The sequence below is a fragment of the Sapajus apella genome, unplaced genomic scaffold (genome assembly GCF_009761245.1).
Source record: "Sapajus apella isolate SASKATOON/1434 unplaced genomic scaffold, GSC_monkey_1.0 scaffold134, whole genome shotgun sequence".
Taxonomy (NCBI): domain Eukaryota; kingdom Metazoa; phylum Chordata; class Mammalia; order Primates; family Cebidae; genus Sapajus; species Sapajus apella.
The window spans coordinates 2,670,180-2,693,698 of record NW_022437074.1 but is presented as its reverse complement, the minus strand read 5'-3'; the positions used below and the strand labels follow the sequence as shown (position 1 = coordinate 2,693,698).

Here is a 23,519-nt window from a genome sequence, read left to right as displayed (position 1 = left end):
AATGTTACCTCTATTGCTGTATAGTTAAGATGATTTCAGTTATTTTTCTTTTAAAATCTCAATCTCTGCTTCTTTGTTCATATTATAAAATGTTAGATTAGGTGCTTTTTAAAGTCTTAGCTCTAAAAATAATGACTACAGTATACAAGTTAATAAAAAAGCAAAGAATACTAAAATACTGACTTACCTCAACCTCTTGCTTCATTTTAGTATTTTCCTTTTTCAGAGAAAGACACTGTTGCTCAATCTCTGCTTTTTCCAAAAGAATAGCATCCAGACGTTCAGTCAATGCCTATTTTAGAACAGAATTTATTTGCCTGGGGTTAAAAAAAATGGTGGATTGATCACATGCATAATTATCTCCTGATCTCTTCAAAACACACTAAAGTGAGAATAAGAGATTTTAAAAGGTATGAACATATTGAGCAAAGAGAAAAGGAGAAAAGATATAAGGATAAGAGAAATTTCAACACATTTTTGGAAAACTTGATTACGGAGGAGGATGAACTGAATTAGAAGCAGGAAGAAAGCTATAGCCTAAGGACCTACATAAGGAAACACATATGAGAACCTGGCAAATATTCTGCAGAACTGAAATGCTCAGAATTGGAGGCACCAGATAGTGTTGAGGGAGGTGTAATGTGTGGGGCTCAAAAATTGAGGATTGGTCAACAATCTGAATAGGGACCAGTCAGAGAGTAAACAAGAAATAACCTATGTCCTTCCTCCCTCAGAGACAGATTATTCTCTGCAGAAGTTAAATAAAAGAAGTTAATGAGATGGAAAAAAAAATCAACAAGCCAATAGTCAGTTCTTTTAAGACAGCTAGCAAAATAAACATTGTTTAGTAAAACCGATGAAGAGACAGAAGTTCCAAAAAATAATACAATGAAAAAGGAAGCATATCTATATAAGTCAGGCATAGAGTGGCTCATGCCTGTAATCCTAGCACTTTGGGAGGCTGAGGTGGACAGATCACTTGAGGCCAGGAGTTTGGGACCAGCCTGGCCAACATAGTGAAAACCCATCTCCACTAAAAATACAAAGAGAATTAGCTAGGTGTGGTGGTGTGCGTCTGTAGTCCCAGCTACCCTGGAGGCTGAGGCAGAAGAATTGCTTGAACCCAGGAGGTGGGAGCTGCAGTGAGTCAAGATCGCTCTGTTGGGCTCCAGCCTAGGTGACAGAGCAAGACTGTGTCTTAAAAAAAAAAAAAAAAAAAAAAAAGTTAAAGAAAATTATGAATAACTATTAATATGAAAACTCAAATGAAATAGATCAAAATAAGAAGCAAGAATAATCCCCAAGTTATTCTATAAAATTGGTATAACTTAAAACCAATATCCAAGTACTTTACAGAAAGGAAAAATCAAAGACACATTTTATGACAAATCTAGATGCAAAAATCCTAAACTAAACATTACTACACTATCATTATTTCTAATCAACATAGTATTAAAGATCCCAGTCTATAAAATAAAGCTTTAAAAAAGAGGTAGCCAAGAGTGGTGGCTTATGCCTGTAATCCCAACACTTTGGGAGATGGAAGTGGGAGGATCACTGTTGCAGCCTAGACAACAGGCGAGGCTCTGTCTCAAAAATAAATAAAGACATTAAGTATAAAGATTAAAAAACAGTTTTTTGCAAATGATATGACTGTTTATATAAAAAAAACTATTAGAATCTATATGCAATTAGAAAAAACTAAGTGTTTCACAAAGTATATAAGACTAATAAAGTCAGTTTCATTTCTGGATAGTAGCAGCAAAGAATTAGAAAATATAAAGAAAAAGAAGACACCATTTACAATGGTATCAAGGAATATCAAGAGTCTAGAAACAACTTTACCAAAAGATGTCTGATGGCCTTCCACAGAGGAAATTATAAAATTACAGATTACATGCAATTCCAATTAATCACAATGAGGTTTTTCATGGAATCTGACAGTATTTTAAATGTATATGGGAAAGTAAAAGACCATGAACAGCAAGATACTTTTGAAGAGAACAAAGAGAGGACTTATTCTCCTAGATATCATGATTTATTGTAAGGCCATAAAAAATAAAGACAATATAGTATTGGCAAAGGCACAGACAACCAATGAACAGAAAAAAAAAAAGAGTTCAGGCTCGGTGTGGTGGCTCATGCCTGTAATCCCAGCACTTTGGGAGGCTAAGGCGGGCAGATCACGAGGTCAGGAGATTGAGACCATCCTGGCCAACATGGTGAAATCTGGTCTCTACTAAAAATACAAAAATTAGCTGGGTGTGGTGGTGCACGCCTGTAGTCCCAGCTACTCAGGAGGCCGAGGCAGGAAAACCACTTGAACCCAGGAGGTGGAGGTTGCAGGGAGCCAAGATTGTGCCATTTGCACTCCTTGCATGACAGAGTGAGGCTCAATCTCAAAAAAAAAAAAAAAAAAAAAAAAAAAAAAAAAAAAACAAAGAAAAAGTTCAGAAACAAACACAAACATGTTTTTAATTATAATACTAGATTAGTGGAGAAAGACTATTCAATAATTAAGGTTGAAAATAGCTGATATTAAAAAAGATGTCATACCATATTATAAAGAAATAAACTCCATATGGATTAAGATTTGTCAAAAACAAAGCTTTAAACTCTTAGAAAGATATACCATTAGCTGAGAGAAGATTTTTACCACACACATAAACAACCAAATATATGTTTATATAAAATATATATTTTAAAAAATTCTACAAACCAGTAGGAAACCCATTGGCCCATTAAGAAAATGGAGGTCGGGCGCGGTGGCTCAAGCCTGTAATCCCAGCACTGTGGGAGGCCAAGGCGGGTGGATCACGAGGTCAAGAGATTGAGACCATCCTGGTCAACATGGTGAAACCCCGTCTCTACTAAAAATACAAAAAATTAGCTGGGCATGGTGGCGCGTGCCTGTAATCCCAGCGACTCAGGAGGCTGGGGCAGGAGAATTGCCTGAACCCGGGAGGTGGAGGTTGCGGTGAGCCGAGATTGCGCCATTGCACTCCAGCCTGGGTAACAAGAGCAAAACTCCGTCTCAAAAAAAAAAAAAAAAAAAGAAAGAAAGAAAATGGATGTTGGCCGGGCACGGTGGCTCACGCCTGTAATCCTAGCACTTTGGGAGGCAGAGGTGGGTGGATCACCTGAGGTCAGGAGTTCGAGTCCAGCCTGGCCATCAGGGTGAAACCCCATCTTGAAAAAATAAAAATTAAAAAAATTAAAAAAGAAAAAAGAAAATGGATATTATACACAAAAAGAATACTTTCAATCCAGAACACAATGATCTATCATTTTTCACCAATTTGACTGGCAAAAATAAAAATGTATGACAATACCTAATGCTGGAGATGATACGGATCCACCGTATCCTTTGTACATTGCTGGTGGAAGTTATTTCAAATACTTGATAGTGGTTTGGCACTATCTCCTGAGGCTGAACCTTCATGTGTAACTTTTGAGGCAAAGATTCCACCCATTTACTTATGAGAATCCTTTGCAAATTTATAAAGGAGATGTATAAAAGAAGGTTCATTGTGCTTGTACTCCACCGCATAAACCTGGGCATCCATGTCTAGTTCTGAATGAATTGTGTTATTGTAATACAATGTAATACTCTATAGCAGCCATGGTGACATGCAGTGATACAGATGAGCTTTAGAAAAACAGTAAGTACAGAAAGTTCTAATACATTACAAACAACATGATACCCTTTTAGTAAAGTGAAAAACTAAAATAAAAAAATGATAAAATGATACTTATAAATGCAGTAAAACTTTATAAAAGGAAAGGAAAAGCAATGAAGAACACAGGATTATCACTACCTGGGGTGTGGGAAACTAGGGGGCTGGAGTATCAAGGGTGTGAGGGCTACATTGGAAGATGTCTATTATTTTTAAGATCTTAGCTTTTTGGTGGGTTCACATGTGATCACACCACAAATAATTAAATTAGAAGGAAATGAAGACAACGCAAAGGAGGCAGAAGTAAACTCCAAGACAGTATGAATTTATTAGCTCAGAAAGATTACAGAACTTGTTGAATCTTTAGATGAGATGAAAAAAGAATTCATATGTCAAGAATGAGCTCTTTTAAATATTTAATATCAGAATAGAAATTTTAATGCAATGAGGGAAAAATTAAAAGTAGATGACATTTCTTCTTAGACAAAAGGAAAAACTCTATTGAAAATATAAATCTAGTTGAGCATTCCAGAAAGTTTTGTGGCATACTCTAGACAGCCTCCCTTCAACTTCTATAATCAACATGTTCTTTCTTGCCTTCTTCTTCTACAGACAGTATAAAAGCTAAAACCTAAAACCCCTGATTTCTCAGATCCACAGGATGAGGGTGCAGGAACACAGAGATGAAGAGTATCTGGGTCCTGATGACATCACTGGGAGACTGCAACGGCCTGAGAACTGCTATGACTAAACCTCTTAGATGAAATAACACTAATTTAAAAACTTTTTTAAGAAAACAAAAACAAAACATGTAGAAAAATTCAGAGTTCTGTATCAATTTACAGCTATAATTCAAACATGAGAGTAGAATAAAGGAATGTTCAAATACAAGACAACACAAAAATTTACCTCCAGGAATTCATTCTCAGGAAGCTACAGAAGGATATGCTCTACCAAAATAAGATGGTTAACCCAGTGAATGACATGTGACCTGGCAAAGAGCAGGGAGCCAATGCAGGTAAGCAGTGAAGAAGTTCATAAGATCATCACAAAAGGCCTGGCCAAAAGTACAGGAAGACAGAAGGCTTTAGAAGGCAGGTACCAGGAATCAGAGATTATTTGATCTGTCTGATCATTTGGAAAGCCGAAGGGGTCATGAAAGACAGCTAGATTTTCATCTGTTGTAACAGGAAGTTAACAAATGTCTAACACTGATATATCAGGTAATAGCAGTATAAGCATATTATTTACAAATATAGAGATGATTTTCAGAAGTTATTTGTTATTATAAGTTATTTAGAATTTAGCATTATTTAAATATTATGTGCATATGACTTTGGTTAAAACAACCTGAATTTTGAAATTAATTTTTTCACATTATATATAAGTATTGCAATATAAACTTCTGATTGGTCTATGTCAATTAATTTTAGGAGATCTATATGTACAGGCCAAATGCAAACAGCTATTAAAAAAAAACCTTAACTATCAGAAACACAGAATGGACAATATTTCTTAGGAAATACAAATCTGATTTCAGGTTAAAAGAGAAATTAACAACAGTGAAATGGACTAGAAATTCAAGTGTCTTAACATGCAATTTTTTCATGCCTCTTGCATTTAGAAGCAGCATAAAAATTAACTGTAATACTGTGCAGCTCAAATTTTGATATGAGAAATAGGTTTCTTAGTCCTTATTTAAAAGTCAAATGTGTGAGGTTTGCAATGAAACTAGATTGTATTTTAATGCAGTAGAATATGTCTACCAGAAATTTTAATAATTTAAACTTGTAAGGACATACACTTTAACATGTTATGTGAAGAACAGAAAAGTTATGTTAAAAGCTATAGGTTTTTCCAGTGTGCTTTGCCAAAAAAGGGATATAACTTAGCAAGAGGGGAGAGGATCCAAGATGGTGGAATAGGATCAGCTCTGGATTGCAGTTCCCAGTGAAAACGCAGAGGGTGAGTGATCACCGCATTTCCAAATAAATTTTTACTGCCCACAGACCAGGTGATTCCCAGGCGGAAAATCGCTATAAGTCTTCAGCGCAGCTGTTTCCCCCGGAGCAGCAGGTCTCTGCATAAAAACTCACACAAATCCGGGCGCTGTTTCAACCGGCGACTGGAATGCCTGGGAGACAGAGTTGCCCGTTCAGCTGAAAAAAAAGGGACTGAAACAGGGAGCCAGGTGATCTGGCTTGGCTGGTCCCACCCCCACAAAGACCAGCGATCTGAAATGCTCTGGATTGAGAGTTTCACAGCAAGCACAGCTGGACCTGGGATGGTCCAGCTCTGTGGCAGGAAGGGGATCCACCATTACCAAGGCAGTCCGCCATTACCGAGACAGTCCGCAATGACTGAGGCAATGTACCATTACTGAGGCAATCTGCCACTATGCAGACAGTCCGCGCCATTACTGAGGCAGACTGCCATTACTGAGGCAGTTCTAACTATACCCCTATAAACAAAACTACAAGGAAGTTCACACAGCAGCGGGGCAGAGCCCACAGCTGCTCAGCAATGCCTCTGCTGGCAGACTATGACTAGGCTACCACCTCCTAGCTGGGTAGGGCATCTCTGAAAAAAGGCAGCAGAATGACAGGAACTTATTAAAAAAAAGCCCCACTTCCCAGGACAGAGTACCTGGGAAAAAAAGGCGGTTATGAGTTCTGCTGAAGCAGACTTAAACGTACTTGCCCAGCAGCTCTGAACAGAACAACGGAGCTCACAGCTCAGTACTTGAGCTCCTATAAGGGACAGACCAACTCCTCAAGCAGCTCCTTGACCCCTGTATAAACAAAGAGACACCTCATAAAGGAGAGCTCAGGTTGACATCTGGTGGGTATCCTTCTGGGACAAAGATAACAGAAGACGAAACTGGCAGCAACCTTTACTGTTCTGAAGTCACTGCAGGTGATCCCCAGGCAAGCAGGGTCTGGAGTGGACCTCCAGCAGTCCTATAGCACGGGTGCCTGACTGTTAGAAGAAAAACTAAGAAACAGAAAAAAATAACTTCAGCAACAAAAAGGATGTCCACTCAGAGACCCCATCTCAAAGTCACTAACCACAAAAACCACAGGTAGATAAATCCATAAAGATGGGAAGAAACCAATTCAAAAAGGATGAAAACACTGGAAACCAGAATGCCCCTCCTCCTCCAAGGAATCACAACTCCTCACCAGCAAGGGAAGAAGCCTGGATGAAGAATGAGTCTGATGAATTGACAGAAACAGGCTTCAGAAGGTGGATAGTAAGAAACTTCTGTGAACTTAAAGAACATGTTCTAACCCAATGCTAAGAAACTAAGAACCTTGAAAAAAGATTTGATGAAATGCTAACGAGAATAAACAACTTAAGTGAGGAATATAAATGAATTGTTGGAGCTGAGAAACACAACATGAGAACTTTGAGAAGCATACACAAGTTTCAAGAGCCACATCAACCAAGCAGAAGAAAGGGATATCAGAGATTAAAGATCAACTCAATGAAATACAACGAGAAGGCAAGATTAGAGAAAAAAGAGTAAAAATGAACAAAGCCTCCAAGAAATATGGGATTATGTGAAAAGACCTAATCTACGTTTGATAGGTGTACCTGAATGTGATGGAAAGAATGAATCCAAGCTGGAAAACACTCTTCAGGATGTTATACAGGAGAACATCGCCAAACTAGCAAGGCATGACAACATTCAAGTCCAGGAAATACAGAGAACACCACAAAGATATTCCTCAAGAAGAGCAACCCCAAGGCACATAATCGTCAGATTGACCAGGATTGAAATGAAGAAAAAATGCTAAGGGCAGCCAGAGAGAAAGGTCGGGTCACCAACAAAGGGAAGCCCATCAGACTCACAGTGGATCTCTCAGCAGAAACCCTACAAGCCAGAAGAGAGTGGGGGCCAATATTCAACGCCCTTAAAATAAATAACTTTCAACCTAGAATTTCATATCTAGCCAAATTAAGTTTCATAAATGAAGGAGAAATAATATCCTTTATGAACAAGCAATTGCTCAGAGATGTCATCACCACCAGGCCTGCCTTACAAGGGCTCCTGAAAGAAGCAATAAACAAGGAAAGGAACAACCAGTACCAGCCACTCTAAAAACGAACCAAATGGTAAAGACCACTGACACAATGAAAAAAGTGTGTCAACTAACGGGCAAAACAGCCAGCTAGCATCAAAATGGCAGGATCAAATTCACACATAACAATATTAACCTTAAATGTAAGTGGGCTAAATGCCCCAGTCAAAAGACAGACTGGCAAATTGGATAAAAAGTCAAAAACCAGCAGTGTGCTGTATCCAGGAAATCCATCTCATATGCAAGGATACACACAGGCTGAAAATAAAGGGACAGAGGAAGATTACCGAACAAATGGAGAGCAAAAAAAAGCAGGAATTGCAATCCTAGTCTCTGATAAAATAGACTTTAAACCAACAAAGATCAAAACAGACAAAGAAAGACATTACATAATGGGAAAAGGATCAATGCAACAAGAAGAGCTAATGATCCTAAATGTACACACACCCAATACAGGAGCACTCAGATACATAAAGCAAGTTCTTAATGACCTACAAAGAGATTTAGACTCCCACACAATGTAATAGTGGGAGACTTTAACACTCCACTGTCAGTATTAGACAGATCAACGAGACAGAAAATTAAGGACATCCAGGACTTGAACTCAGACATGGACCAAGCAAACCTAATAGACATTTACAGAACTCTCCACCCCAAATCCACAGAATATACATTCCTCTCAGCATATCACACCCACTCTAAAATTGACCACATAATTGGAAGTAAATCACTCCTCAGCAAATGCAAAAGAACAGAAATCATAACAGTCTCTCAGACCACAATGCCATCAAATTAGAATTCAGAAAAGAACTGAGAACGAAACAACTTCATAGAAACTGAACAACTGGCTTCTGAATGTTGACTGGATAAACAATAAAATGAAGGCAGAAATAAAGATATTCTTTGAAACCAACGAGAACGAAGACACAACATACCAGAATCTCTGGGACACATTTAAAGCAGTGTCTAGAGGAAAATATAAAGCAATAAATGCCCACATGAGAAACAAGGAAAGATCTAAAATCGACACCCTATCGGCAAAAGGGATGGAGCTGGAGGCGGTTATTCTAAATGAGGTAAAACCAAAAACCATATATATTCCCATAAGTAGGAGCTAAGCTATGAGTATGCAAAGCCATACAGAGTGACATAACGCATGTTAGAGACTCATAAGAGGGAGGGTGGAAGGGGAGGCAGGGATACAAACACTACACAGTAGGTATAATGTTCACTACTCTGGTGATGGGTACACTAAAATCTCGGACTTCACCACTATATAATTCATTCGCCACTATTTAACAAAAAACCTCTAGTACCCCAAAAGCCATTGAAATAAAAAAATCAATAATCTGAGATAAAGGTTAGGAGAGGGGCTTCAAAGGTAGCTGATTAGAGGCATCTCTTAGTTACCTCCTCCTCTATGAACCAAAACAGTAATTACATATATACAGATCATCCAAGAAAGAAACACAAATTCAACAGAGAAGTGACAGAAAACATCTTAAGTAAGGTGATATAGTTTGGATATTTGTCTCCACCCAAATCTCACATTGAAATGTAATCCCCAATGTTGGAGGTGGGGCCTGGTGGGAGGTGTTTGGATCATGGGAGTGGTTCCCTCACGAATGGCTTGGACCAACCCCTTGGTGAAAAGTGAGCTCTCACTCTGAGTTCACAAGATTTGGTTGTTTAAAACTGTGTGGCACCTCTTCCCACAGTGCTCTCTCACTTACTCCTGCTTTCACTATGTGACCTGCCTGCTTCTCCTTTCCCTTCCACCATAAATAAAAGCTCCTTGAGGCCTCCCCAGTAGCCAAGCAGATCCCCAAACCATGCTTCCAGAACAGCCTGCAGAACCGTGAACTAATTAAACCTCTTTTCTTATTAATTACCCGGTCTCAGATATTTCTTTATTTTTCCCATAGACTGCAGGTATTTCTTTATAGCAATGCAAAATGACCTAAAACATAAGTTAAGAGAAGGAAGTAAGGCACTCTGCTCAGCTACAGGTGGCTGGGAGTCGAGATAAATTCCCCAATGCTCAGAAAGGCTAAGTGACAGACTCTCACCAGTCCACATTCCTGTTGCAGACGTCTACAATCCTAGCTATAGAAGGCTCCTTTGACCCCTGTGGACCCCAAGACTCACACAGGGAGTTTCCTGGAAGCCATATGAAGGCACTGCTCCAGAGAGCTCACGCTGTCCCCACAAGCCCCTGAGTTTCGAACAGTGGCAGCACAGTGCCATGGCCTCCACTCAACTGGATTATGTCCTGCCCTGCAACCTGGGCTGATGTGGCAGCCATGGGAGGCAATCCTGCCCCTTCTAACCATGCAGAGGAGTAGCTGTGCATTCTCATGGACCCTGAAGAGAAATTTCACTGCCTGCAGCTGCTGTGGCTAAAGACTGCTGCGGGCCAAAGCACAGGTGAAGCTACCTACCTGTGGCTGCTCCCAGAAGAAGCAACTTCACTGTCCTCAATATCAGGGACACAATATGCTGCTGTCTCCACCTGAACATTCCACTGGTGGCCTGGGATGCTCACCCCACCCTTGTACACCACAGCCAGCATCTTTATGCACCATTGAGAAGCCTAAGAGCACAGCCTGTCCTGGCTCCAGCCCTTAGCAGTGCCTGAGCACAATGTCCAGGGGACTAGGAATTACCCAGCCCAGTCCATTACCACTGGCACCTGAACACTTCTCCTGGGGCCTGAGATAGGGCCCACTTAACCTGCTGCTACCACCATAGCAGACACTCATTGCTATGTATCGCCTACGGATATGGAGACTGGCCCAATCAACATACCACAGTCAGTGACAAAACCAATGCTGACCAGTTAGGCCCCAGAGGGTTGTTCCACCACCGCTGTTGCCATTTCCCATGTTATATCCACTGCCCAGGAGCTCAAGAACCCACCCAACAGCCTGGCCCACTGCTGCCATTACTAGCACCCGATCAAGGTACCGGGAGACTCAAGAATTGTCCTGCTAACACTAGTGCCAGCAGACACCACACCCTGGGGCCCAGGAACAAGCATACTCAATTCACAAATGCCACTACTAGGGCCTGAAGACTGGCCTATTACTTGGTATTCCAGGCCCCAGCAAAACTTTACCACAGCCTCCACTAACAACTGCACCCTAAGCCACTGACGAAATCACAGACACCACTGACTCTGTTTACAGCCAAATAAGTCATACTGATCCTACACTACTGCACACCCCTAGAATCAAAGCCACTGTGCTCTAACCAAGCAATGCTAAAGGTCCATCTTCAGGAAAAAGTTCTTCTCTAAATAAGCAAATTAAAAAAACTGAAAAAAGTGACTATTACACCAGATGCACAGATATCAAGGTAAAGGACACAGAAAACACTAAAAAGCATGGAGATATGACATCTCCAAAGGAACACTATAATCTCTAGCAACAGATCCCAATCAAAAAGAAATTCATAAAATCCTGAAAAAATAATTCAGAATTCTGATACTAAAGAAGCTCAGTGAGATACAAAAAAATTCCAGAAAACAAAACAAAGAAATCAGAAAAACAATTCAGGATATGAATGACAAATTTATCAGAGATTGATATCAGAAAAAAGAACCACACAGAAATGCTAGAACTGAGGAATTCATAGAATAAAAACAAAGTACATTCAAAAGCTTCAGCAATGGACTAGATCAAGCAAAAGAATGTCAGAACTTGAAGACTGATCTTTTTTTTCCTGACATAGTCAGAAGAAAATAAAGGAAAAAGAATTTTTAAAAATGAGCAGTTTCTGGTGTTGTGTCTGGAGATGACGTGTAGAAATGGGACCTTCAAAAGGTAAGGAAAAGAAGGAATAACAAGTCATCAACCTTGGACCTCAGGTGGCTGAAGGAGAGAATGAATTTAGTGTCTGCCATATCTTTGCATCCTTCAATGACACTTTTGTCCATGTCACCAATCTTTCTGACAAAGAAACCATCTGCTGTGCGGCTGACAGGATGAAGGTGAAGGCAGACTGAGATGAATCCTCACCATATGCTCCTATGTTGGCTGCCCAGGATGTGACCTAGAGGTGCAAGGAACTGAGTGTCACTGCCCTATCCATCAAACTCTGGGCCACAGGAGGAAACAAGACCAAAACCCCTGGACCTGGGGCCCAGTCAGCCTTCAGAACCCTTGCCTGCTTGGGTATGAAGATTGGGTGGATTGCGGACATCACTCCCATCCCCTCTGACAGCACCTGGAGGAAGGAGGGTAGCTGTGGTCACCATCTGTAAACACAACTCCTCAAAATATTTTGTTAATAAATTGCCTTCACAAAAAAAAAAAAAAAAAAAAAAAGGAGCAACATCGGCCAGGCATGGTGGCTCACAGCTGCAATCCCAGACCTTTGGGAGGCCAAGGCAGTGAGATCATCTGAAGTCTAGAGTTCGAGACCAGCCTCGCCAACATGGTAAAACCCCTACTCTACTAAAATGCCAAAAATAGCTGGTCATGGTGGTGTGCTCCTGTAATCCCAACTACTTGGGAGGCTAAGGCAGGAGAATTGCTTGAACCCGGAAGGTGGAGGTTGCAGTAAGCCAAGATCACGCCACTGCACTCCAGCCTGGGTGACAGAGCAAAACTCTGTCTCAAAAAAAGAGGCTGGGCATGGTGGCTCACACCTGTAATCCCAGCACTTTGGGAGGGCAAGGTGGTGAGATCACCTGAGGTCGGGAGTTTGAGACCAGCCTGACCAACACGGAGAAACCCCATCACTACTAAAAATACAAAAATTAGCCACACATGGTGGCACATGCCTGTAATCCCAGCTACTCGGGAGGCTGAGGCAGGAGAATCGCTTTAATCTGGGAGGCGGAGGTTGCGATGAGCTGAGATCACGCCACTGCACTCCAGCCTGGACAACAAGAGTGAAAGTCCATCTCAAGGAAAGAAAAAAGAAAAAACAATGAGGAAAAGCAAAGTCTTTGTGACATATGCAACTCCACACTCCATACAGTCACCAAATATTTATTTGAATTATTGGGGTATCTGAATGCAAAGAGAGAACAAAAGGATTAGAAAACCTATTTAGTGGTGGGGGGAGGTGGCTAATGCCTGTAATTCCAGCACTTTGGGAGGCCGAGGTGGGTGGATAACCTGAGGTCGGGAGTTTGGGAGTTTGAGGCCAGCTTCTTGAATTCATGAAGTCAGAAGTTCAAGATCAGCCTGGCCAAGAAGATGAAACCCTGTCTCTACTACAAACACAAAAAATAAGCCAGGGGTGGTGGCGGGCATCTGTAATCCCAGCTACTTGAGAGGCTGAGGCAGAGAACTGCTTAAACCTGAGAGGCAAAGGTTGCAGTGAGTGTGACAGAGTGAAACTCCATCTCACAAAAAAAAAAAAAAAAAAAAAAAAAAAAATCTATTTAGCAGGCCCAGTGGCTCATCCTTGTAATCCCAGCATGTTGGGAGGCTGAGGCGGGTGTATCACCTGAGGTCAGGAGCTTGAGTCCAGCCTGGCTAACATGGTGGAACCCTGTCTCTACTAAATATACAAAAAATTAGCTGGTCATGGTGGCAGACAGCTGTAAGCCCAGCTGCCTGGGAGGCTGAGGCAGGATCGCCTGAACCTGGGAGAAGGAGGTTGCAGTGAGCGAAGATAGCGCCACTGCACTCCAGCCTGGGTGACAAGAGCAAAACAAGAAAGAAGGAAAGAAAGACAAGAAAAGTGAAAAAAGGAAGGAAGGAAGGAAGCAAAGAGAAAAATGATTTAGTAAAATAATACATGAAAACTCACGAAGTCTAGCAAGAGAGGTAAACATCCAGATGTAGGAGGCCAAGGTATCCCCAAACAAATACAATGCGAAAAGGTATTCTCCATGACATATTTATAGTTAACTGTCATAAATTAAAGACAAAGAGAATTCTAAAAACAGCAAAAAGGAAAAAAAAACAGCAAAGAGAAAAGCATCTAGTCACGTTCCTGATGAAGGAACCCCCATCAGATTAACAGCAGATTTCTCGGTAGGAAGCTTAGAGACCCAGAGAAAAGAGAATATAGTCACTGGAGATAAAAGAATGATATGCTCAAAGTGCTGAAAGAAAAACTTCCAGCCAAAGTGTATTAGTCTGATCTTGCACTGCTATAAAGAACTGAGACTAGGTAATTTATAAGGAAAAAAAAATTTAATTGGCTCATGGTTCTTCAGGCTGTACAGGAAGCATGGCTGGGGAGGCCTCAGAAAACTTACAATCATGGCAGAAGGCAAAGAGGAAGGAGGCATGTCTTACATGGCTGCAGTAGTAGGAAGCGCACGAAGAGGGAAACACTATACACTTTTAAACAACCAGATCTCACAAGAACTCACTACCATGAGAACAGCAAGGGTTAAATCCACCCCCATGGTCCAGTCACTTCCCGCTAAGCCCTGCCTGATACCAACACCAGACAAGAACACAGCAAAAAAAGAAAACTACAACCAATATCCCTTATGAACACCAATGCAAAAATACTACACAAAATAGTAGCAAACCGACTCGAATCTAAAAGCACACTGAAAAGATAATATACCATGATCAAGCAGATTTATTCCATGAATGCAAGGATTGTTCAATAAATGCAAATCAATATGACATATCACATCAATAGAATAAAGGGTAAAAGTCATATGGTCATCTTAAGAGAATCAGAAAAAGGAATTCATAAAATTCAATATCCTTTCAGGATAAAAACTCTTAGCAAGCTAGGCACAGAATTATATCTCAAAATAATAAAGGCCACATATGACAAACTCATATAACATCATACAGAATGGACAAAAGCTGAAAATCTTTCCTCAAAGAACAGAAACAAGACAAAGATGCCCACTTTCACCACTACTATTTAACATGGTACTGACAGTCCTAGCCAGAACCATCAGGCAAGAGAAAGAAATAAAAGGCATCCAAATTGGAAAAATAGAAGTTAAATTGTCCCTCTCTACAGATCACAAAAGACTATCACAACCTCTTAGAGCTGATAAACAAATTCAGTAAAGCTGCCAGATACAAACTCGACATACAAAAACCAGTAGCATTTCTATATACCAACAATAAAATAGCTAAAACAGGAAATCAAGAAGACAATCCCTTTCACAATAGCTAAACAAACAAACAAAAAGCAAAAACCAAAGTGAAAGATCTCTATAATAAAAACTACAGAAACACAGGAAAAAAAAATGAAGAGGAAATAAATAAGTGGGAAGGCATTTCATGTTCATAGACTATAAGAATTGATATTGTCAAAATGACCATACTACCCAAAGTAATGTACAGTTCAATGAAATCTCTATTAAAATGCCAATACCATTTTTCACAGAAATAGAAAAAAGAATCTTAATATTTATATGAAACCAAACAAAAGCCAGAACAGCTAAAGTAACTGAGTTAAGAAATAAACAAAGCTGGAGGCATCACACTACTTGACTTCAAAACATATTACAAGGCTATAGTAACCAAAATAAAAAAGTATTGGTATAAAAACAAGCATACAGATCAGTGGAACAGAGAACTCAAAAATAAATCCAGGTATTTACAGATAACTTATCTTTGACAAAGCCATTAAGCACACACACTGGGCAAAGGACACCCTCTTCAACAAATGGTGCCAGGAAAACTAGATAACTATGTGCAGAAGAATGAAAGTGGGTCTCCATCTCTCATCATATACAAATATCGACTAAAAAAATAAAGACTTAAATATAAGACCCACAAAGGTATAAAACCAGTAGAAGAAAACAAACGGCAAACTCATCAAGACGTTGGTCTAGGCAAAGATTTTATGGCTAAGATCTCAAAAGCCCAGGCAACAAAAACAAAAAACAGATAAAAAGGACTATGTTAAACTAGAAAGCTTCTTAATACTATTTTTTTTTAGATAAGGGCTCCTTCTGTCAATCAGGCTGCAGTGCAGTAGTGTGATCATGGCTTATGGCAGCTCAACCTCCTGGGATCCCATTGTCTTGTCTCAGTGTCCCAAGAAGCTGGGACTACAGGCACGCTCCACAATGTCTGGCTAATTTTTATATTTTTTCTCAGAGACAGATCTTGCTATGTTTCTCATGCTGGTCTCAAACTGCTGGGCTCAAGTGATCCTCCTGCCATGGATTCCCTTAATGCTGGGATTACAGCTAAAAAGCTTCTTCTGCATAGCGAAAGAAACAATCAACAGCATGAAGATAGCCTCTTAAATGGGACAAAATATTTGCAATCTACTCATCCGACATGGGACTAATATCCAGAATATACAAGGGACTCAAACAACAACATCAAAAAATAAAGAATCCCATTGAAAAATGGGCAAAGGACATGACATCTCTCAAAAGACACAGAAATGACTAAGTATATGATAAAATACTCATTATCATTAATCAGGGATATGCAAATCAAAATCACAATGAGGTGTCATCTTGCTCCAGATGGAATGGCCATTAAGAAGAAAAAAAGTAACAGACATTGGTGACGATGTGGAGGAGAGAGAACTCTTCTACACTGTTGGTAGAAGTGTAGGTAAGTACAGCCACTGTGGAAAACATTTTAGGATTTCTCAAAAACTAAAAATAGAGCTACCCTACAATCTAGAAACCCCAATACTGGGCACTTATCAAAAAGAGATCAATATAACAAAGGGATACATGCACTCCCATGTTTATTGCAGCGCTATTCACAATAGCAAAGAAATGAAATCAACCTAAGTGCCCATCAAAGGATGAATGGATAAAGAAAATGTGCTATATATACACAATGGAATACTGTATGGCCATAAAAAAGAATGAGATGTCATTTTCAGCAATATGGATGGAGCTGGAGGTCATTATGTTGAGTAAAATAAGTAAGGCAGAGAAAGCTATTTTTCAAAATAGCCAGAAGACCTGAAATGTACTGAACACATATATATGATAAATACTTGGGTGATGGATACTAAATACTGACTTGATGATTATACATTCTTTGCATTTAACAAAATTTCACGTGTACCAACAATTATGTACCAATATAATGTAACAAGAAAACAAAGGAAAAGAAAAAATACCTTAAAGGTAAAGCTGGCTAACTTGGAGAGCTTTTTTTTTTTTTTTTTTTTTTTGTGAGACAAAGTCTCACTCTGTCGCCCAGACTGTAGTGAAGTGGCATAATCCTGGCTCACTGCAACCTCCGTCTCCCAGGTTCAAGCAATTCTCCTGCCTCAGCCTCCTGAGTAGCTGGGGCTACAGGTGCACACCCAGCTAATTTTATGTATTTTTAGTAGAGACAGGTTTCACCAAGTTGACCAGGTTGATTTCCCATTCCTGATCTCAGGTGATCCATCCACCTTGGCCTCCCAAAGTGCTGAGATTACAGGCGTGAGCCACAGTGCCTGACCGAAATTTTCTAATCTTGTCTTTAGGGGTAGTTTTGACAGTGGGAGAATGCATTGATAAGGATTAAGGCGGAAAACAGCAGGTAGATATTTAAATGTTCTTATTCTGAAATGCAGTTCTGTAACAAGTATCCAGAGTTAATGGATAAAAAATTAGAAAACGCTGATTCTTTTTTAAAATAAAAAGGCCCCTTTTTCCAGTGTGTGTCCTTGCCTACATTGGTGTTTATAAAAAATATCCCCCAAGCCGGGCACGGTGGCCCACACCTGTAATCCCAGCACTTTGGGAGGCTGAGGCGGGCGGATCAACTGAGGTCAGGAGTTCAAAGCCTGCCTGGCCAACATGGCAAAACACCGTCTCTATTAAAAATACAAAAATTAGCCAGGCATGGTGGCAGGCACCTTTAATCCCAGCTATTCGGGAGGCTGAGGCAGGAGAATCACTTGAATTCAGGAGGCAGAGGTTGCAGTGAGCAGAGATCATACCACTGCACTCCAACCTGGGTGAAAGAGAGAGACCCTGTCTCAAAAAAAGAAAAAAAAGTCCCCCAGAAATAACACATGGTAATAATAATAACAATTATTGGGTACTTAATGTGACCAACCCAGTTCTATGTGCTGTAGATGTATAACCTTATCAATCCTATATTTGTACCTCAATACTACAAACAGAAAGTATTATTATCTATATTCTACAGATGACAAAACTGAACCATAGAGAAAGAATTTATGAAACTTAGTCAAGGTCACATAGCTGATCAGTGGAGGGACAAGGATTTGAAAGCCTGACTCAGGCAGTCTGGGTGGAATCGGCCTTCTTCCTTAATTACCATATAGTTGTAATGTGGCTCTCAAGGATTAAGAAAACATGTAATGACCAAATAATCAAATAAGACTACTCTGAATTCAATAATACTTAATTGAAACAGTACACTATAAACTGAAATGGCATTTGTGCACATAATTCTAGCTTCATATATTGTTGTAGCTAAATAAATAAATGATACTGTGTGACATGCATATGGATTTAAAGACCCCTTGTAATAACTCTCTGGTAGTCCCTCTGTAGTCTACTGATCACAAGTCGGGAGCCACTGATGAGAAAATAAGATAATATATAACCAAAGGATATAAGGCCAAGGCAGTGAAAACAATATCGCAGAGCTCTGAGATGCAAAAGAAACTTTACGGAGGCTTGGCCTAAGAGGGGGAATGAAAAAACATTTGTTACCATTAAGGGAATGGAAATAAGAATAAGCAAGTCAGGTTTTTTTTTTTTTTTTTCTTTTTTTTTGGAGACAGTCTTACGCTGTTGCCTAGGCTGGAGTGTGAGTGCAAGGGGGAATCTCAACTCACTGTAACCTCTACCTCTGGGTTCAAGCAATCCTCGTTCCTCAGCCTCCTGAGTAGCTGGGATTTCACGCATGGGCCATCATACCCAGCTAATCTTTGTATTTTTAGTAGAGACAGGGTTTTACCATGTTGACCAGGCTAATCTCAAACTCCTGGCCTCAAGTGATCTTCCCACCTTGGCCTCCCAAAGTGCTGGGATTACAGGTTCGAGCCACTGCGCCTGGCCTGCAACTCAGGTTTTTAAACAGGGAATAAAAATAGTATTTTGTTATCCAGCAAGATTATGTAAGACTAAAAGAGAAAGAGAGCCCAGTTAGGTTTTTATTAAAATAGGTTAAGTGTTTGATGTGTTTAACATAAAGCCAAACAGAGAGAAAATAGAGAAATTGGAACAATATTTTAAAGCAGTAATAGGTCTCTGGTGACTGATACATACAGAGGAGAAAGAAAATGGAAAAAAAGTGTCTCTAAAGTCAAAAGTTATGAAACACCATGGTGCCACTGGTCTAACTAAGCAACTTGGTTATGTTGAGTTTGATGAGATACGTGAAATATGTGAGGAATTTATTCTTTAGGCAGCTAGAAACACAACTGTGAGATCTGGGTCAGTAGTTGTAGTCATGTCCAGGGATATGGATCTAACTATAGATTATATACAGTACACATAAAATCACTGAAACCCTGAGCATGGACAGGTTTTCTTAGGGGGATGGGGAAGAACAGAAAGAGAATGAAGTAACAGCCATAATTAGAAAATATGTGGGAAGAAAGAATAATAATTTCAGAACAGAAAGAGACCTAGAGGTCACTAACCCACTCTTTTTACAGTAAATCAGATAGGTAAAAACAACCAAAGCAGAGAGGAAATGGAAGAACACGGACAGAAAGCCAGATAGCCTCTAGTAAGCTGATAATCTTCATGGAAATTTTTTCTCTGTAGAAATTTTCTCTAAGTAATAATTACCTTAATAATATCATCAGTTCCTTGAGTAACAGGTTTTGATTTGAGTTCTTCAATTTCTTTCTCCAATTCTAAACAATTAAAAAATAAAGGACTCCAGTTCAGAAATAAAGACAATAATTACTGAGAAACTAAGTACATTCTTATAAAATCCCCAGACATCTGCAAATTAGAATAAATTTAAGCAGATATTTTGAAAAAGTATTTTCACCCACATAATATTATTACCTTTTCTTTTCTTTTCTGGAAAACTTCAAACAAATAGAAAAGTACAGAGAATAGTAGAGAATAGTATGATTAATCTGTGTATTCACCAGTATGCTTTAGCATTATTACATGGCCAATTTTGTTTCCTCCCAACCTGTAACTCACTTCCTGCTTTTCTTATCCATCCTGATAATTTTTAAGCACACCCCAGGCATCATATTATTTCATGTAAGTACATCTTAATATATAAACTTAAAGCAACAATCCCATATTAAGAATAAACGTTACTGAGAACAGCCTGGCCAACATGGTGAAACTTTGTCTCTACTAAAAATACAAAAATTAGCCAGGCATGGTGGCGGGCACCTGTAGTCCCAGCTACTTTGGAAGACTTGGGAGGCTGAGGCAGGAGAATCGCTTGAACCCAGGAGGGGGAGGTTGCAGTGAGCCTAGATTGTGCCACTGCACTCTTGCCTCAGCAGTAACAGCGAGACTCTGTCTCAAAAAAAAAAAAAAAAAAAAAAGAATAAATGTTAATCTAAGCGTTTTATTAGCACGTGTATAGATGTCAGGCCTAGAGCTTCTTTCCAAATAAATTACTCTCTCTTCATCACAAGGTGATCCAAACTCCCAAGACATAATTTTATCTTTTCTAATAGAAAATAAGTCTTTGCTTTTAGGCTAAGCAGTTAACATTTGTAAGTCATTGGAAATTCAAGAGTTCATGTATACATACTTAAAAAAAAAACACTAAGATCTTTTTCTTCTGGAATAAAAAGAAAACTGAGCCAGCTCCCACCTGTAATCCCAGCACTTTGGGAGGCCAAGGCAGGTGGATTGCCTGAGCTCAGGAGTTCGAGACCAGCCTGGGCAACACAGTGAAACCCCATCTATACTAAAGCACAAAAAAATAAGCTGGGAGTGGCGGCATGTGCCTGTGATCCAAGTTACTTGGGAGACTGAGGCAGGAGAATTGTTTCAACCTGGGAGGCAAGGGTTGCAGTGAGCTGAGATTGCGTCACTGCACTCCAGCCTGGGCAACGGAGCTAGGCTCCATCTCTTAAAAAAATGGAAATCTTTTATTATTTTAGTTGAGGAAGCTTTTTTTTTTTTTTTTTTTTTTTTTTTATCTCTTTGGGGTTCTAATCTTGTGTCTCTTTTTTCAACTGACTTCTCTTGAAAAAAAGTTTTACTCAGTAGAATCTAAAGTCTACAGGAAGGAAAAACATGCTTAACTTACAAAAACTTTTAAAATCCTCCTCCCTGACTTTATTTTAATAACACAAAAGTCACTGTGGTTTACAGATGTGGGAATAATTTAAAACTCAGAGGTAAATAGTTAGAAGGTTAAATAACAGATTCTACTAAACTGAGATATATTTGAATCACTGGAAAACAAACAAAAAAGTCAATGCATTATTTTAAAACCCACCAATTTAAACCACAATTAAAGAGACTGTGATCAAGATGAGTATTTTCAACACAATACCTGTACACCTTGATTTAGCTTTCTGTATTAGCATCATCTGCTTCTTGGCAAACTTGATGAGATCTTCTTTGGGCAATGTTTCCAGCTGAAAGATGTGGTCGTGTTACCAACTTGTTATAACTCATGTTCCTAATACACCACAAAAAAGAAACATAATGTCTGCCACAAAACAAAAACATTCTACTGAATAAATCTGTATGCCAACAGCATACTTTGTTCCACATTTTTTTTTTGAGATGGATGCACTCTATTTCCCAGGCTGGAGTGCAATGACACGATCTTGGCTCACTGCAACCTCCGCCTCAGGTGCAAGCGATTCTCCTGCCTCAGCCTCCTGAATAGCTGGAATTACAGGCCCTGCTACCAGGTCCAGCTAATTTTTGTATTTTTAGCAGAGATGGGGGTTTCACCATGTTGGCCAGGCTGGTCTCAAATTCCTGACCTCAGGTGATCCACCCATCTCAGCCTCCCAAAGTGGCGAGATTACAGGCTTGAGCCACCGCTCCCGGCCACATTTTTTAAAATTAGCAAATGCAATTTCAAGTACATAATTGTCATGCAACTACTAAAAATGTAAAAATTAGTTATGCAACTACTATGAAATGTAAAAACCAGGGCATATCCTCTTAGAGCTAATGTTACAGGTTGACATTTGCTAGGTTTTGATTTCTTTAACTGTAAAATTAGTGGGTTAGAACTAACGCTACTTAAAATTCCTTGGAGCTGTAAAATAATTTCATTCTATTCAAGGCTGAAAGTCTTTGGTCACAAAAAAATTTAAGCATAATTACAGCATCAAGATGATCCAGTAACATTCAGCCTTTAATTAAAAAATTAAGCTTTACCACTTGAGAAAATTGCTTAAGCCTTGTGGTCTCAGGTTTCTCGTTTGTAAAATGAGGGTAACAACAGTACCTATCTCACGGTTATCATGAGGCTTAAATGAACTGAGTGGTTAGGCAAGTGCCTGAAATTCAGCATGCAGACAATAAACCTTAGCAATAAACCACTATCGTCCAGAATGACTGAATGTTAAACACTGTACAGGGTCATAAAACAAGACTAATCCAACACTTTTTCACAATGTAGAAACTGGAGCCTGCAGATCAGAATCCCTTGATTCCTGCTCTACGTCACTGCTCCTACTACATCATCACTATATAAACCTTCTTAAATTAGACAGCTGTTTAATGTCCGAAAAATCGCAGGATCTTTCAGCAGTACTAACCAGGAGCAGGAAGTAAGCAAAAAGTCTTTTTATATCAAGGGGGGAAAAAAAAAGAAAGAAACAGGAAATGGATGGGTGATTGCGTAAATTAAAACTGAGATCCCTTAGAGCAAGGCTATTTTTTAAAAAAAATAGCCCCCTCCCCCCGCCCGCCAAAGTTTTCCAATTCATCATCCTTCCACACTCTTCAGAGAGCCCGCTAGTCAAGTATTCTCTTCACCTTGGATTTTCCGGTCCCAGGGGTAGCTGGTGAAGCCACCCCATCTTGAACAGGATCCTGCAAAACAAAATCAAACCCAGGTGTCAGAAGAACTCTTTTCCTAATTCCAGACGGAAAGCGTGGTAAGGGTTCCATGCGTTCCGTCTGGAATTAGGAAAAACCCTCTGTGCAATCAAGTGGCGGAAAGCCTTGTGAGACAGAGAATGAGGGGAGACAGAGGCGGTTGCTGTGGGAAATCGAATACAAACTGGCTCTAAGGGGACAGGTAACCGCCAGGGATGGAGTTTAGTGACGATGGGGAGGCGACGGCAGCGCGGGTTTCCGGGCACGGAGCGGGAGACTGCCGTGCCGTTCCACCGGGCCCACCCCCACATCCCAAATCACCGCGCAGAAGGCTTGATGGGAGGCAGTGAGCCTGAACTGTTACCTCCATCTCCGCCTGCCAGCCGCGGCCCCTGAACCAGCAGCCGCCACCGCCACACTTGTTTGCGCCCGACTCTGACGTAGGCTCGACGGCAGGTCAAAGGTCGCGCTCTCCGGTCGGCCCGCCCTCCACGTCTCCATAGCTACGGCTCGGCAGCAGTTCCGCTTCCGCCTCTGCGTCCGGGAGAAGGTTCCCGTCCTTGTGCTAACCGAGGGCGGAGTCCTTGTCGACAGTCTACTTGAGTCTCGGCCCTGGGCCTGCAGGTCAGGGAGTAGGTGCGGGTCCCGCCACTACATTTTATTAGCATGGGAACGCAGGCCAATTACCCTTTGGGGCCTCGGGCCTCAGTTTCCACGTCTCTAAGATCTTGTGAGAGTGAGGAGAGCATTGAATTGGAGGACAGGTCCCTCAGCCCTCCCTCCAAGGGTAGCTGCTGGCCTGCCAGTGTTTGCGGGACCTACAGCTGCTTCCGGGGGGCTGCTTAGGCATTTGTGGCCAGCATGTTGCCC

At 40.3% G+C, this 23,519-nt stretch overlaps 1 protein-coding gene and 1 pseudogene across 4 annotated transcripts in view; one reads left to right on the top strand and one right to left on the bottom strand.

Moving 5' to 3' along the window:
* GCC2 (GRIP and coiled-coil domain containing 2) overlaps positions 1-23,166 on the bottom strand; it is a 60,351-nt gene extending 37,185 nt beyond the window's left edge. Inside the window, exons 1-5 of one of the 4 annotated variants that reach the window (XM_032263003.1) lie at positions 23,014-23,166; positions 22,587-22,643; positions 21,139-21,223; positions 19,446-19,513; positions 188-292 (exon numbers count right to left, since the gene is read on the bottom strand). In XM_032263003.1, coding sequence (XP_032118894.1) covers positions 188-292; positions 19,446-19,513; positions 21,139-21,223; positions 22,587-22,643; positions 23,014-23,019 — 321 coding nt within the window. In that variant the 5' untranslated portion in view covers positions 23,020-23,166. Of the gene's footprint in view, positions 1-187; positions 293-19,445; positions 19,514-19,756; positions 19,836-21,138; positions 21,268-22,586; positions 22,644-23,013 lie in introns of those variants that run through there. The other 3 variants (XM_032263004.1, XM_032263005.1, XM_032263006.1) reach the window with 3 other exon arrangements.
* LOC116539836 lies at positions 11,571-12,127 on the top strand (annotated as a pseudogene).
* Positions 23,167-23,519: the final 353 nt, after the last annotated feature.